The 17,945-nt window shown below is 39.9% G+C and overlaps 1 protein-coding gene across 2 annotated transcripts in view; it reads left to right on the top strand.

Moving 5' to 3' along the window:
• Nucleotides 1-17,945, top strand: part of USH2A (usherin) — a gene marked incomplete at both ends in the record, with an annotated part of 794,746 nt that overhangs the window by 407,658 nt on the left and 369,143 nt on the right. For both annotated transcript variants that reach the window (XM_081220997.1, XM_081220996.1), the window contains one exon: nt 1,110-1,257. In XM_081220997.1, the coding sequence (XP_081077123.1) occupies nt 1,110-1,257 (148 nt within the window). The remainder of the gene's footprint in view (nt 1-1,109; nt 1,258-17,945) is intronic.

The following is a 17,945-nucleotide window of genomic DNA, read 5'->3' as shown; positions in this document are numbered from 1 at the left end:
CATGAAAACGAACTGAATAACTGCCTGCTTTTTACATGATTTTGCTTCATTTTCTTAATGCTCGTGGTAAAATGTAGTGCTTTTTGAAAAATTTTTACATTTTATTGTGTAAATTACAGTTGTAACTTAAAGAGGTACTGAACAAAGCTTTAGCATAGTTTTCAAATAGCTGCGTTATATAAAGACATAATTGCTAATATTTACTAGCAGACATAGGCTGGAAAAACTGTGGATGTCTCAATTTCCTGGAGAAGTGCTTATCTCATATGTTAGGTAGGGATGATATTTTCCTCACATACTGAAACATTTATTTGGAATTGTTGGCAGTTTATGATGAAAATGTACACAGAAGTTTTTGAATATCCTTAATATCCATGAATCCATTTCTGGAATTAGTAGTACCTCCCTCCTTTGGGAATTTGGGGGTTCTGTGAGCGTTTTAAGTTTGTTGGCCATGTATTGAAGCTCAGTTCCTCTGGCACGTAAGTAAATGACTTGACCCTTAAAGCCAATAAACATTCACTCAACAACTGCTTTGTTGTCAATTTATGAAAAATACTGTTTTATTCCATTTCACATTGTGTTCTACTTTAAACGTATTGCTCACGCTACAGTAAGTTGAAAGTGATTATATTTTCTGTGCTCTTTTTTTTTTTTCTAGAAATCACTTGTTTTGTCCTGAAGTAGTCTTCAATCTCTAGTACTTTTCTCATATGGTGTACACAGTTTGTGTGTGTGTGTGTGTGTGTGTGTGTGTGTTTAATTCATTCTAAGAACCTTTGTGTGAGGATAATTTCATCGTGGCTATTCACACAGTCAATATATGCCCCATCTCTAGGCTCTAATTTAGGATGTATTCATAATCCATACATTCTTTCATTCTGGGTTATTGCTTGATTGTTGGAGATGGAGGTGTCGTGTCCTAAAAAGCAAACAGATTAAATGTCAAACCTCAGCAATGACACAAATTTATTTGGGGGTGGGAGGTTAAAAAAGGGAGCATTATTTTAAAGGATCTGGACCTCTTTATGGCTAACTCTCTTTCTTCAATGCTCATCTAAACTTTGGGGCCCCAAAGTGAAATGTGCCCTTTTTGTCTCTCTGTCCAGGCTTGCACCGGAGGGGGATGCACAGTGAGTGAGGCCAGCCAGGCCCTGACTGAGGAGAGGGCCCCCGAAGGCGTGCCAGCCCCCAAAGTGCACCCGGATTCACCTCACTCCTTTAACATCTCCTGGACTGAGCCTGAATATCCAAATGGTAAGTGAACTCTTTTAGCCTCAAGTTAAAAAGATAATTAGCAAAGGTAAATTAATATTCTAAATGGCAGCTTATATGTGGTGCTTAATTTTTAATGATCATTTTAGCACATAAAATACCTGAGATAGTATCATTGTCTGTAGTTTAGGACATTGTGGTTTTTAGGTTAACACACAATTTTGGTGGCTCAAAAGTGCTCCCTTTTGATAGTTCTTATGTACTGCATCTTATGGTTTAATATGCTCTGGGAGAGGTGAAGAGAACAAACCAGGATTCCCAAAGAGTGGCCTTGTGAGAGTGACATATTTTCAGTGACTTTTTGTTTTGGACTGTTATTCATTCCTTCTTAGAGAAGTAGGGAGATAGAAAGTTCGTGCACATACTGTATTTCAAACTGCTTTTGCTTTAATAAGTTTATCTTAAAAGGGACCATTTGGAACTCTGTATTTTTAATATGTTATTTATAAATAGTTCAGCATGCATACATTAAATATATACATTTCTTCTTGTTTAACTTGAAAAGGATTGTATATATTTCTAAGTGATATGCGTATATTTCACATATATATGTGTATATATACACATATATATATATGTCTTTGAATAGTTTAGAGAGTTCGGTTAGCCAGTTAAAGTTTGCTAAAATAAAATCTTATAAAGAATTTGTAGTAACTTGGGATAGAAATTGCTTTATTCATTTACTGGAAATATCTTTAAGTTCCATATAGCATAGTGTCATTTTTCCACACTAGTCAAGCTTATGTCACATCAAATTTTATTCCTCTTTAAGACAAATATCGAGAAGACTTTTAATATCGTAGAAACTGTTTTAGGTAACTCATTACTGAACATTGAAATGGCCTCTTTTAGCATAGCCAGAAAGAATGAAAGGAGAAGAATTACAATTTTATTAGTTTGTCTTATGTTTACTATGATATTAATTACTCCAGTCATCTCATTTTAATTAAACTTTTGGCAAATGCATGAGATATATTTGAGGTAAGGGAGAGAGATCTAATAATTACAGTGAGTGATTATCTCTGCTATTGAAGTTATCCCTGAACTATTACAAATTTCCTAGTAAAAAATAAATAGATAGCTATTTGATACTTAAACAGTCAACAATCTTGTCATACTTTGTGCTCCACAAAGAAACCTAGTCTGTAGGTGGCAATGAAAATGCGAATGATTTATTCCAGTTGGATTGCTCTTAACTGCTGTTACATGATTTTAGTAGACATTTCCCTTCATCCTAATCAGTAGTTGTAACTATAACTGCCCCCAGAATCCTAGGTTGACTAAAGAAATACTTTCGACATTTCAAAGAATCTTTGTGTATTATGTGTTATATATTTACAAGCAGCTTTAAAATATATTCATTGAACCATAAGAATTTGGGAGATTTAGAAGATTGGTGTTAACACGATCATTTATTCTAAAGTCTTGTGTTTAATCACATCAGAGTTTTCAGAATTTTTACTGTGGGGCAATGGTTAGACATTTTTTGAATAATAGTTTCATTAAAAAAAAAAATTCTTCTCTTCATTACTTCTCTCTCCACTTTCCTCAGATATTCCAGTGTTCAGTTTCTATCCTCCATTGCCTAGAGGAGGATCTGATCGTTGGATGTTTATCTTGTCACTTCATCTGTTTTCACATCTCCCACACTTCCCTCTAAAACCCCAAAGAATAAAGTCCAGATTCTTTAGTCAGGCATTCACATCAGCCCCAACTTGTGACTCGATCTGCGTTGACATAGCCTTGTAACACACTTTCCTTTTTAGCCTCCTGAAATACGTATGGCTTGGTGCAGGGTTGAAAAACATGGGTATGGAGTTAAATAGGCCTAGAGTCAAATCTTATCTCTGATGAGCAGTAACTGTGTTACTCTGGAAAATTTACTAAATGCCATGAACCCCAGTTTCCTTGGCTTATAAAATTGGAGTTAACGATCCCTACCATCTCTCCAAATCTAACTCATTCCTCAGGACTAAATGTTAAGCCTCTTATTTTATGAAATCATGTCACTCTTTCTTGAGTGTAAGTCAAGCTTCCTCTCTTCTCTTGACCATATATCCTCTTCCTATGCCTTCATCATGACACGTACTTCATTCATCCTTGGTCCAAATTTATTTGGGTACATGTCAAACATGCCCACCAGATGCTAAGGACCACAAATCATTCATTTCTCTTTTCCTTCATGGAGCTTAACACAGTGGAGTAGTTTCTGCTGATACCTAATAATATTTAATTTATTTAGTTGTGTCTTGTGAAAATTTCATTCAATCATTAGCATATATATTGTAGAGTCCTGACTCTTTTAATGATACCAACAGAGAGGATAGAAGTAGTTACAGGCCAGATCCTGGGATATGTTTGTTTGACATGTATTTGTTTCTGAAATATATTTGTTCAGCTGTGTGGGGTCTGGGACTAGGTGTTTTTTTTTTTTTTTTGGAGTTTGGATTTTGCATTTGACTTAAGAATTTTTAATTTTCTCTTCTTGAGTATGCCTAGTTCAAATTTAATGGAACTAGGCCCATATTACAGTACAGCTGCACTGTGGTTGCTTTCTAATTTCTGAATATGCTGCGGAAGAGTAATACAATTGGAAAATGAGATAGATTTCAGCCTTATGTCACCACAGATACCCTTTCAAATGATTTAAAATTGTGTTTCTCAAACATATCTGATTATTAGCACCATCTTGGGGACACTGATTAAGGAGTAGATTCTAGTGCTCCAACAAAAGACCTGAATAATCATAATATCCCGTTGACTTGGTTACCATCAAAATGCTGATGAGTATTGGGGGATTTCCCTGGCGATACAGTGGTTAAGACTCCACGCTTCCACTACAGGGGGCATGGGTTCAATCCCTGGTCAGGGAACTAAGATCCTGCATGCCGGGTGGTGATGCCAATAAATAAATTTTTTAAATGCTGAAAGAGTATTAAATACACCCTCTGGGTGAGTCCTCCCTCCTTAGCATCCCTTCAGGAGATCCCCACACGGATTTCTATTATATTTTAAACTCAACATAGCCAAGTTGTTTCTCCTGATGCTCTCTTCCCCTCTACTGGCCCTTTCTCCTGTGTTTCCCCTCTCCCTGATTAGCACCACCCAGTAGTACCACCAGAAACCTAGGAGGCACTCCTGAGTTCAGTTCTTGCTCACCCCTGATTTTTCGTTAACTGTACTCCTCTAATGAAGGCCTGTAGTATTTCTCACCCAAATAACTTCAAGAGCCTCCTCATGCCCTACAAAAATTGAATGTATTCATTCAAAATATACTTTTGATGACCTACTAGGTGCCATCATTCTGATGATACCAAGATGAATTTGCCCAATCCTTGATCTTTTTTTTTTTTTTTTTTTTGCTGTACGCGGGCCTCTCACTGTTGTGGCCTCTCCCATTGCGGAGCACAGGCTCCGGACACGCAGGCTTAGCGGCCATGGCTCACGGGCCCAGCCGCTCCATGGCATGTGGGATCTTCCCGGACTGGGGCACGAACCTGCACCCCCTGCATCGGCAGGCGGACTCTCAACCACTGCACCACCAGGGAAGCCCCCAGTCCTTGCTCTTAAGAGGACCAGAGAGTTCCTTAGGAGAAACATCCATGTAAACAAATAATAACGAGGTAGGGATGTGTACAAGGTGCCAAGTGTATGGAGAAGAAGCAACCTGAGGATGTGGGAATGTCTTCCCTCTGGGTCTTTATTAAGATGTAGCAGGTCCAGAGGTATTTACACATTTAGACTGTCGTATTCTGTAAGGGGTACTGATTGCCTGGTTTTGTACACTCTAGGCTCCAAAATCTTGACTCTGTTAGTCAGCTATATACATAAAGGATTATTTCATTAGGACTTTATAAACCTGAAAAAAAATGTTGAGAAACAGTAAACCCACTTTCTATAAGAAGTATTTCCAAATGCATACCTATATGTGACAAAATATGAAAGGTATAAAAGGTTCATATATAAATATCTACTTGTTGCCTATCAAGCAATTGGTAACCTGTAGCCAGCATGGCATAGGAAACAGGCTCTCTGCTTTATAACTGATTCGGATTTAAACTATCAGCTCCTACTCATTAAACTTGGGATAATCTTTTTTTTTATTTTTTAAAAAATTTATTTTTGGCTGCGTTGGGTCTTCGTTGCTGCGTTCGGGCTCTCTCTAGCTGTGGCGAGCGGGGGCTGCTCTTCGTTGCGATGCGCAGGCTTCTCATTGCGGTGGCTTCTCTTGTTGCACGGAGTCTGGGGATACTTTTTTTTTTTATTAGTTTCTGCTTTATAGCAAAGTGAATCAGTTATGCATATACATCTGTTCCCAAATCCCTTCCCTCTTGCATCTCCCTCCCTCCCACCCTCCCTGTCCCACCCCTCCAGGTGGTCACAAAGCACCGAGCTGATCTCCCTGTGCTATGTGGCTGCTTCCCACTAGCTATCTACCTTACGTTTAGTAGTGTATGTGTGTCCATGGGGAGGGGGAAGGGTAAGCTGTGACAAAGCGAGAGAGGCATGGGGATATTCTTTACCCAGGGGCTAGGAGCATGGCCTCTTGCTTTCTGATTCCTCTCTTTCCTTTGTTCCCCAACCTGCTCCTGCCCCACAGCTTGTGCTGGGTAGCTTGCTCTTTGCTTCAGGACATGTTTCACATGCTCAGAGAATTTCTCCTGTTCTAGCATCTTTTGTTCAATGCTGTACCAGCAGCTCTAGTGCCTGACACATAATCGGTGCTCAATCAAAAAATATATTGATTATCACTGTCAAAAAAAAAAAAACCACACAGAAAATAACAAGTGCTGGAGAGGACGTAGAGAAACTAGAGTCCCTGTGTGTCGTTGGTGGGAATGCAAAATGGTGCAGCTGTTATGGGAAACAGTATGGAAAAATCTTCAAAACATTAAAAATAGAATTATTATATGATCCAGCAATCCCACTTCTGGTTATTTATCCAGAAGAACTGAAAACAGGATCTTGAAGAGATATTTGTGCACCCATGTTCATTGCAGAGTTATTCACAATAATCAAGAGATGGAAGCAACCCAAATGTCCATGGATAAACAAAATGTTGTATATGTATACAATGGAACATTATTCCACCTTAAAAAAAGAAGGAGGGTTTCCCTGGTGGTGCAGTGGTTGAGAGTCCGCCTGCCGATGCAGGGGACACGGGTTTGTGTCCCGGTCCGGGAGGATTCCACATGCCGCGGAGTGTCTGGGCCCGTGAGCCATGGCCGCTGAGCCCGTGTGTCCGGAGCCTGTGCTCCGCAAGGGGAGAGGCCACAGCAGTGAGATGCCCGCGTACCGCAAAAAAAAAAAAAAAAAAAAAAAAAAAGAAGGAAATGGTCACATGTTACAGCATGGATGAACCTTGAGAACATTATATGAGTAAAATAAACCGGTCACAAAAAGACAGATATGGTGTAATTCCATGTATATGTGGTATCTAAAGTAGTCAAACACAGGGAGGCAGAATGTGGTTACCAGGGGCTAGGGGTTGGGGGTAAGGGGAGCGGAGAGTTTCTGTTCAGTGGATATAAAGTTTCAGTTTTGCAAGGTGAGAAAGTTCTAGAGATCTTGCTCAACAGCGTGCCTATAGTTAACACTACTATACTGTATATTTAAAATGGTTAAGATGGTAAGTTTCATGGTATGTGTTTTTTGCCACAATGAAAAAAAAAAAGATGTAGGGAGGATGTAATAGAATGCAATAAACTTTAAAACCAGAAAAAAATCAAGATTAAGGACTGTGTTAGTTTAAAACAAACAAACAAAATTTTAAGTTAGCAATCACAAAAAGATATATGCCTAAAATATACATCTGTTAAAAAAGAGTGAGTTCATCTCTTTTTGTGCAACTTCCTTTTCTCACTTAACAATATGGTGGTAACATCTTTCCATGGCAGTTAAGTGTAGCTCAACTTCATTCTTTGGAAAGGCAGTGTAAACTCCCACTGGGTGAACCACAGCTTATGTGACCCATCTTTTATTGATGGACACTTAAGTTTCCATGATTTTGCTATTCTAAAGAATGCTGCTTGCTATGCATTGCCTTAGTCTACCAAGTACTGGGTCATTATCACTTGATTAACACCTAAGACTTTGCTTCCTTCAAATATGCCCTGCTTAATCCTGGTGACTTGCTTCACACACCTGCAAAAATGGTGGTGTGACACTCCACCTCTGTTTCTCTACTCAGGAGTCCTTCGCATCCACATTCCCTCTGGCAAAGGTGTTCTTTGCAGGCTGCAATTTCAGGCAGGATTTAAAAACCTCCGAAAAGAGCTACTTTTTAGGTCCAAGGTGGATAAGTACCGTTTATTCTGTAGGACCTTGGCTCTCCCTTTGTCATACCATTAGCCAGCCATGAGAAGCAGCACAAAGGATTACTGTCTAAGAAATGTGTGACCTGTATTGTGTAGATTACAGTTGCATAATTAGAATTACGCTTTTGAGAGCTTCCAAATTCTCACGAGCTATATCTCCTTTCAGAAGCTTTGGCCTTAGAAGCTGGAAATATGATTATTCCTCCCACTTGAGGTCTACTTTGCTAAAATCAGCATAGATATTCGACTCCACCAAACTTATTCCTCCTTGTCTAGCATAATATTTAGTAACATTTTAAACTAATTAGAATATATATATTTAAAATACTACCTAAAAGTATAAAATATGAATTTGTATCCTTTATTAATACTTAGAATTTCTTGTAACTCTCCACTATCCTTACCTAAGTAAATTTACCTAAAATAGTTTCCCTGTTAGACTGTGACCCACATGAGGGCAGGGATTCCATATGCATTGTTTGCTGTTCTAGTCCCAGCATTTGGCAGGGTGCCAGTCATGGAGGAGATGAGTATTCAACAGCTGTTGGATGGATTAGTGTTTACTGATGCCAGGGACAATAAAATGGTAATTGTGTTGATGTGAGAAGCATAAGCATATGCAATCATACAGTACACATAAATGCACATTTAGAGCATGTCATAAGTATGTAATACAGGTGGGATGATTTCAAAGGCAGTGGAAAGGCATCTCCGTCTTGGCTTACTGAAGGCTCAAAGTACATACTTAGAGACTCAGTCATTTGGCATACAGTTTCCTCAGCCTGGTAATTCGTAGATGTTCTAAAGAGAGACAGCATGCCAAGCTGGATCTGCTTTGCATGCCTCAGTGTGAAAGGCTATCTTGTTATAGCCGTCAGGATTTGCTAATGTCAAGATGGGCATGAGAGCTGGGCACCCGTTAGACAAGGGTCCCAGAATCTCCTTGAGAAAGGAGAGAATACTTGAGGAGCCTATGGAAACATTTTCCTCATTTAGCCTTTTGTATTGACCCAGCATTGTGAGACTTCATACACGGATATGTACCATGGAAGTGACAATCATTTCAGTAAGAATAGGAAAATTTTAGGAAGTTGATTATTTTTGCAAACTTATACATAGTACCATGAAGACAACGGAACATTATTGAAAGAAAGTTTAGTTCCATTTTTTGAGCATACATATGACTTCAGGAATGGGTGGTAAGCACACTAATTAACTGTAGACATTTATACACACTCTGTATATGCTGTCCTTCACATTAAGAAAGGCTATAGAGAAATTTTTAGAATGTCTGTACATGAAGGTGTATGTGTAAATACGAATTAAGTGTTCTACCCATGCAGAGAAAGAAATATTTGACTTTCTGCTAATACTAATAATAGTAGTCATAGTAATAACTACAATTTATAACTATGTGCCAGGTACTTTCAATCTCATAACTAGCCCAGGAAATAGGTACTGTTATTCCAGCATTCAGATGTGGAAACTCAAATTTATAAGTATTAAGCAACTTACTTACTCTAGGCAAGACGGCTAGTTAAGTAGGAATGTAATACAAAACAAGGTGTGAATGACTCAAAATGCATGATTTTATTCACTGTACTCCTCACCTCTACTTTGTGCAGAAATGCTCATAATGTAGAATTCCATGTAGCCATGTGAAAAAAAGATTTTTTTCAGATACTTTTACGGGTTCAGTGTCTCATTCTCAGTGCCAAGATTCAACACTTCTAAGATCTCTGTCCTGATTTTTCTCTGGTTTTAAAGGAATAACTATTTTTTTAAACTTTTTATTTTGAACTAACTTTCTTTTTAAACAGTCAAAATGTGAATCTATTTTCTTTCCTGGAAATACTCAGATTTCCTAGAAGAAACAGATTATAGAAGTTGGTGAATCACTTAGGAAAATGGCTTGACAGTTTGAAGCAAACCTTGTGTAACTTTTATGAAACACCTCCCATCTGTTTGTCAGGTAGAATTTCCCAAGCATGTTCTTTTTCAGATTCCGTTGATTCCATTTTTAGGCGAGCATAACAGTAATAAGGCATTCTTCCACGTTGTGAAAGCTGTTCTCTCTTTTCCTTTTTAATTGAAGGATCAAGTATTCACATAGGGAGATATCTGCCACATTCAATCATCATCCAGACCTTGGGGGGAAACCTCAGTTGATATCCACATTGCCACACTGGACTGGAAAAAACAAACAAATATGTTTGGAGCATCTATATTCACTAGGCATGTTATTTTTATGACACACTAAAGCACTGTTGTTTAATTCTTACAGTAAACAGAATTCTTCAATGTACATAGAGATACCTTGTATTAAATTTACATTGTATTGTACTTGTATTGAATTTCCGTGGTTATATATGACAATCTATTGGGCACCTTAGGAAATACAATTTGACATAACCTGATGAAGAGGCACAAAGATATATATCCCAGTGGATGTGCTTTATGGACAGTTACGATTCAGCTTCCCTGTGAAAATTAAACACCTTAAAAATTCTACCATTATGGAAGGTGAAAGGTGATAAATTTCAAACTGCTTATGATAGAGAGCCAGTGGGAATTAAGTATCCATTTTGTGGATTATCCACTGAAGAACTGAATTTGTAGAACTGGATTAAATAACCTGATCCCCCATACCACATAGCATAATATTGTTTTATTTTTTTTATATCTATCTTAACTGATTATTAGCACAAGAGGATAAGCAAGAGAAAAGCACACAAAAAATACAATTCGGTGCAATATAATAATTCCCTGTAATTTTTTTATGTTGTATATTTTTCTTTTGCCTCTTCAGATCCTCTCTCTACTCTCCTCCACTCAGCCCTGCATCCTACAAGGCTGACCTTTACTCACAGCGTCAATGGGCTTCCTCTCTCTCTGGCTTCCTTTTGGTTTGTCCCTGGGCAGCAGCAGCAAGAGTTGAAAGAGTCAGAGGAGAAGAGAGTCTCAGAACTTTCTGCCAGGCTCTGGGCTCCAGGGCTGCCTTCCTCCACCAAAGGCTACAGCTCCTATCCAGTGGTCCTTCCCTGTCACTCCAGCTCTTTCTCCACCTTCCTGAATCAGTTTTCATCCTTTCCCCTGCAAATTTAAGGATACTTACCGGCTCCTAGGAGTCCTGACAATTTCTAACCGGGGATACTTTATTATCACTTGGAGTTTTCCATTAACTCTACCCATATCCTTGTACATAGATCCTTCACTAAACTATCCTCATTTGTTCATTTGAGTTTCTATCAGGTTCCTACTGAGACCCCAACTCATGTCTAAATCTCATTTAATCCACAATTAACACACACAATTTGGGGGCTGGATGTAGAGTAAAGGTAAACTACTTCCTTTCATTCTGAGACGGGAAAAAGGAAATAAGTAAACAAACAAAAATTCTATTTTGTTGCACTTCGTTTTGGCACATTAGACATTTTTAAAGCAAATAAAAAAAGAGGGCTGTGTTCAAAAGTTCTAGTTGCAAATTGTTTATCTAATACTCCTGTGATATTTCATTTTTAAATAGTAATCAACTTAGTGATATCTCATTGAAAGCTTTCAATTTATTATTATGAAATCTTTGTTATAACTAATCAAACAATGGTATATGAAATTTTTCCTCTTAACGAGGTAACTCCCAGTGCAAAGTCAGTTTAAAGATCTGTTTCTCAAATAAGCCTTATTCCCTAATGAACCTGGACTAGGTTAGCATCTGCCTTCCCTGCCCCACCCGCCATGTTTTCTTCTATTCCCTCTGATTCTCCTTTAATCAACTTTACATACACATAATGCACTTAGTCTGTCTTCTCACTTAGATTGAAAGTTTTCTGAAGGCAGGTACCAAGGCTGTTTTTCTTCTTTTTTATTTATTTATTTATTTATTTATTTTTAAATTTTTTGCTTTATAACAAATTTAATCAGTTATACATATACATATGTTCCCATATCCCCTCCCTTTTGCGTCTCCCTCCCACTCTCCCTATCCCACCCCTCCAGGCGGTCACAAAGCACCGAGCTGATCTCCCTGTGCTATGCGGCTGCTTCCCACTAGCTACCTACCTTACGTTTGGTAGTGTATATATGTCCATGCCGCTCTTTCACTTTGTCACAGCTTACCCTGCCCCCTCCCCATATCCTCAAGTCCATTCTCTAGTAGGTCTCTGTCTTTATTCCTGTCTTACCCCTATGTTCTTCATGACATTTTTTTTTCTTAAATTCCATATATATGTGTTAGCATACAGTATTTGTCTTTCTCTTTCTGACTTACTTCACTCTGTATGACAGACTCTAGGTCTATCCACCTCATTACAAATAGCTCAATTTCATTTCTTTTTATGGCTGAGTAATATTCCATTGTATATATGTGCCACATCTTCTTTATCCATTCATCCGATGATGGACACTTAGGTTGTTTCCATCTCCGGGCTATTGTAACATAGGGCTGCTATGAACATTTTGGTACATGTCTCTTTTTGAATTATGGTTTTCTCAGGGTATATGCCCAGTAGTGGGATTGCTGGGTCATATGGTAGTTCTATTTGTAGTTTTTTAAGGAACCTCCATACTGTTCTCCATAGCGGCTGTACCAATTCACATTCCCACCAGCAGTGCAAGAGGGTTCCCTTTTTTCCACACCCTCTCCAGCATTTATTGTTTCTAGATTTTTTGATGATGGCCATTCTGACTGGTGTGAGATGATATCTCATTGTAGTTTTGATTTGCATTTCTCTAATGAGTAAAGATGTTGAGCATCCTTTCATGTGTTTGTTGGCAGTCTGTATATCTTCTGTGGAGAAATGTCTATTTAGGTCTTCTGCCCATTTTTGGATTGGGTTGTTTGTTTTTTTGTTATTGAGCTGCATGAGCTGCTTATAAATTTTGGAGATTAATCCTTTGTCAGTTGCTTCATTTGCAAATATTTTCTCCCATTCTGAGGGTTGTCTTTTGGTCTTGTTTATGGTTTCCTTTGCTGTGCAAAAGCTTTTAAGTCTCATTAGGTCCCATGTGTTTATTTTTGTCTTTATTTCCATTTCTCTAGGAGGTGGGTCAAAAAGGATCTTGCTGTGATTTATGTCATAGAGTGTTCTGCCTATATTTTCCTCTAAGAGTCTGATAGTGTCTGGCCTTACATTTAGGTCTTTAATCCATTTTGAGCTTATTTTTGTGTATGGTGTTAGGGAGTGATCTAATCTCATACATTTACATGTCCCTATCCAGTTTTCCCAGCACCACTTATTGAAGAGACTGTCCTTTCTCCACTGTACATTCCTGCCTCCTTTATCAAAGATAAGGTGACCATATGTCCGTGGGTTTAACTCTGGGCTTTCTATCCTGTTCCATTGATCTATCTTTCTGTTTTTGTGCCAGTACCATACTGTCTTGATTACTGTAGCTTTGTAGTATAGTCTGAAGTCAGGGAGCCTGATTCCTCCAGCTCCGTTTTTCGTTCTCAAGATTGCTTTGGCTATTCGGGGTCTTTTGTGTTTCCATACAAATTGTGAAATTTTTTGTTCTAGTTCTGTGAAAAATGACAGTGGTAGTTTGATAGGGATTGCATTGAATCTGTAGATTGCTTTGGGTAGTAGAGTCATTTTCACAATGTTGAGTCTTCCTATCCAAGAACATGGTACATCTCTCCATCTATTTGTATCATCTTTAATTTCTTTCATCAGGGTCTTATAATTTTCTGCATACAGGTCTTTTGTCTCCTTAGGGAGGTTTATTCCTAGATATTTTATTCTTTTTGTTGCAATGGTAAATGGGAGTGTTTCCTTGATTTCACTTTCAGATTTTTCATCATTAGTATATAGGAATGCCAGAGATTTCTGTGCATTAATTTTGTATCCTGCAACTTTACCAAATTCATTGATTAGCTCTAGTAGTTTTCTGGTAGGATCTTTAGGATTCTCTATGTATAGTATCATGTCATCTGCAAACAGTGACAGCTTTACTTCTTCTTTTCCAATTTGGATTCCTTTTATTTCCTTTTCTTCTCTGATTGCTGTGGCTAAAACTTCCAAAACTAGGTTGAATAAGAGTGGTGAGAGCGGGCAACCTTGTCTTGTTCCTGATCTTAGTGGAAATGGTTTCAGTTTTTCACCATTGAGGACGATGCTGGCTGTGGGTTTGTCATATATGGCCTTTATTATGTTGAGGAAAGTTCCCTCTATGCCTACTTTCTGCAGGGTTCTTATCATAAATGGGTGCTGAATCTCGTCGAAAGCTTTCTCTGCATCCATCGAGATGATCATATGGTCTCTCTCCTTCAATTTGTTAATATGGTGTATCACGTTGATTGATTTGCGTATATTGAAGAATCCTTGCATTCCTGGAATAAACCCCACTTGATCATGGTGTATGATCCTTTCAATGTGCTGTTGGATTCTGTTTGCTAGTATTTTGTCGAGGATTCCTGCATCTATGTTCATCAGTGATATTGGCCTGTAGTTTTCTTTCTTTGTGACATCCTTGTCTGGTTTTGGTATCAAGGCGATGGTGGCCCCGCAGAATGAGTTTGGGAGTGCTCCTCCCTCTGCTATATTTTGGAAGAGTTTGAGAAGGATAGGTGTTAGCTCTTCTCTAAATGCTTGATAGAATTCGCCTGTGAAGCCATCTGGTCCTGGGCTTTTGTTTGTTGGAAGGTTTTTTATCACAGTTTCAATTTCAGTGCTTGTGATTGGTCTGTTCATATTTTCTGTTTCTTCCTGATTCAGTCTTGGCAGGTTGTGCATTTCTAAGAATTTGTCCATTTCTTCCAGGTTGTCCATTTTATTGGCATAGAGTTGCTTATAGTAATCTCTCATGATCTTTTGTATTTCTGCAGTGTCAGTTGTTACTTCTCCTTTTTCATTTCTAATTCTATTGATTTGAGTCTTCTCCCTTTTTTTCTTGATGAGTCTGGCTAATGGTTTATCAATTTTGTTTATCTTCTCAAAGAACCAGCTTTTAGTTTTATTGATCTTTGCTATCGTTTCCTTCATTTCTTTTTCATTTATTTCTGATCTGATTTTTATGATTTCTTTCCTTCTGCTAACTTTGGGATGTTTTTGTTCTTCTTTCTCTAATTGCTTTAGGTGCAAGGTTAGGTTGTTTATTCGAGATGTTTCCTGTTTCTTAAGGTGGGATTGTATTGCTATAAACTTCCTTCTTAGAACTGCTTTTGCTGCATCCCATAGGTTCTGGGTCGTCGTGTCTCCATTGTCATTTGTTTCTAGGTATTTTTTAATTTCCTCTTTGATTTCTTCAGTGATCACTTCGTTATTAAGTAGTGTATTGTTTAGCCTCCATGTGTTTGTATTTTTTACAGCTCTTTTCCTGTGATTGATATCTAGTCTCATAGCATTGTGGTCGGAAAAGATACTTGATACAATTTCAATTTTCTTAAATTTACCAAGGCTTGATTTATGACCCAGGATATGACCTATCCTGGAGAATGTTCCATGAGCACTTGAGAAAAATGTGTATTCTGTTGTTTTTGGATGGAATGTCCTATAAATATCAATTAAGTCCATCTTGTTTAATGTATCATTTAAAGCTTGTGTTTCCTTATTTATTTTCATTTTGGATGATCTGTCCATTGGTGAAAGTGGGGTGTTAAAGTCCCCTACTATGAGTGTGTTACTGTCGATTTCTCCTTTTATGGCTGTTAGTATTTGCCTTATGTATTGAGGTGCTCCTATGTTTGGTGCATAAATATTTATAATTGTTATATCTTCTTCTTGGATGGATCCTTTGATCATTAGGTAGTGTCCTTCTTTGTCTCTTCTAGTAGTCTTTATTTTAAAGTCTATTTTGTCTGATATGAGAATTGCTACTCCAGCTTTCTTTTGGTTTCCATTTGCATGGAATATCTTTTTCCATCCCCTTACTTTCAGTCTGTATGTGTCTCTAGGTCTGAAGTGGGTCTCTACTTGTAGACAGCATATATATGGGTCTTGTTTTTGTATCCATTCAGCCAATCTGTATCTTTTGGTGGGAGCATTTAGTCCATTTACATTTAAGGTAATTATCGATATGTATGTTCCTGTTCCCATTTTCTTAATTGTTTTGGGTTCGTTATTGTAGGTCTTTTCCTTCTGTTGTGTTTCTTGCCTAGAGAAGTTCCTTTAGCATTTGTTGTAAAGCTGGTTTGGTGGTGCTGAACTCTCTCAGCTTTTGCTTGTCTGTAAACGTTTTAATTTCTCCATCAAATCTGAATGAGATCCTTGCTGGGTAGAGTAATCTTGGTTGCAGGTTTTTCTCCTTCATCACTTTAATTATGTCCTGCCACTCCCTTCTGGCTTGTAGAGTTTCTGCTGAGAGATCAGCTGTTATCCTGATGGGGATTCCCTTGTGTGTTATTTGTTGTTTTTGCCTTGCTGCTTTTAATATGATTTCTTTGTGTTTAATTTTTGACAGTTTGATTAATATGTGTCTTGGCGTATTTCTCCTTGGATTTATTCTGTATGGGACTCTCTGTGCCTCCTGGACTTGATTAACTATTTCCTTTCCCATATTAGGGAAGTTTTCAACTATAATCTCTTCAAATATTTTCTCAGTCCCTTTCTTTTTCTCTTCTTCTTCTGGAACCCCTATAATTCGAATGTTGGTGCATTTAATGTTGTCCCAGAGGTCTCTGAGACTGTCCTCTGTTCTTTTCATTCTTTTTTCTTTATTTTGCTCTGCAGCAGTTATTTCCACTATTTTATCTTCCACCTCACTTATCCGTTCTTCTGCCTCAGTTATTCTGCTATTGATCCCATCTAGAGTATTTTTTATTTCATGTATTGTGTTTTTAATCGATGCTTGATTCATCTTTAGTTCTTCTAGGTCCTTGTTAACTGTTTCTTGCATTTTGTCTATTCTATTTCCAAGATTTTGGATCTGGGAAATAGAATCTTGGATCATCTTTACCATCATTATTCTGAATTCTTTTTCAGGTAGACTGCCTATTACCTCTTCATTTGTTAGACCTGGTGGGTTTTTATCTTGCTCCTTCTCCTGCTGTGTGTTTTTCTGTCTTCTCATTTTGCTTATGTTACTGTGTTTGGGGTCTCCTTTTTGCAGGCTGCAGGTTCGTAGTTCCCGTTGTTTTTGGTGTCTGTCCCCAGTGGCTAAGGTTGTTTCAGTGGGTTGTGTAAGCTTCCTGGTGGAGGGGACTAGTGCCTGTGTTCTGCTGGATGAGGCTGGATCTTGTCTTTCTGGTGGGCAGGTCCACGTCTGGTGGTGTGTTTTGGGGTGTCTGCAGACTTTTTATAATTTTAGGCAGTGTCTCTGCTAATGGGTGGCGTTGTGTTCCTGTCTTGCTAGTTGTTTGGCATAGGGTGTCCAGCACTGTAGCTTGCTGGTCGTTGAGTGAAGCTGGGTGCTGGTGTTGAGATGGAGATCTCTGGAAGATTTTTGCCGTTTGATATTATGTGGAGCTGGGAGGTCTCTTGTGGACCAGTGTCCTGAAGTTGGCTCTCCCACCTCAGAGGCACAGCACTGACTCGGGGCTCCTCAATTTGGGATGATGTGTTGTCTATTCATGTATTCCACAGATGCAGGGTACATCAAGTTGACTGTGGAGCTCCAATCCGCTGCCTCTGAGGCCGCCGGGAGAGGTCCCCCCCTCTCCTCCCCGCTCCCACAGCTCCCGGGTCCCAGCCCTGGACCCGGCCCCGCCTCTGCGTGCAGGTCGCCGGAGGGCGTCCGCTCCCCGCTCAGACAGGACAGGGCCAAAGGAGCAGCCTCTCCGGGGACTCTGGCCCACCCAGTCCGGGCGGGAGGAAGGGGCACGGAGTGCGGGGCGAGCCTGCAGCGGCAGAGGTCGGCGTGACGCTGCACCAGCCCGAGGCGCGCCGCGCGCTCTCCCAGGGAAGCCGCCCCTGGATCCCGGGACCCCGGCAGTGGCGGGCCGCACAGGCCCCCGGAAGGGCGGCGCGGGCAGCGACCTGCGCTCGCACACAGGCCCCCTGGCGGCGGCAGCAGCAGCCCCAGCGTCCCACGCCCGTCACTGGGCTCCGCGCCCCCAGTCGCGACTCGCGCCCGTCTGTGGAGCCCCTTCAAGCAGCGCTCCTAATCCCCTCTCCTCGCGCACCAGGAAACCAAGAGGGAAGAAAAAGTCTCCCGCCTCTACAGCAGCCCCAGAGTCCTCCCGGACTCCCTCCCGGCTAGCCGTGGCACACCAGCCCCCCCCCACGCTGAGTTCCCGCCGCCAGCCCCAGTCCTGTCCCCGCGCTCCGACCGAAGCCCGAGCCCCAGCCCCCAGCTTCCAGCGCTGCGCGCCCCGGCAGGCGAGCAGACAAGCCCCCCGGGCCGGCGAGCGCCGCCCGGCACCGATCCTCCGCGCGGGGATCTCTCCGCCCCGCCCCACCCAGGCACGTGGGGGGCCCC

Source organism: Mesoplodon bidens (genome assembly GCF_964165515.1).
Source record: "Mesoplodon bidens genome assembly, chromosome: 2".
In the NCBI taxonomy this organism is placed as follows: domain Eukaryota; kingdom Metazoa; phylum Chordata; class Mammalia; order Artiodactyla; family Ziphiidae; genus Mesoplodon; species Mesoplodon bidens.
The sequence above is the reverse complement of the archived record's forward strand: the minus strand, read 5'-3'. Positions and strand labels throughout refer to the sequence as shown.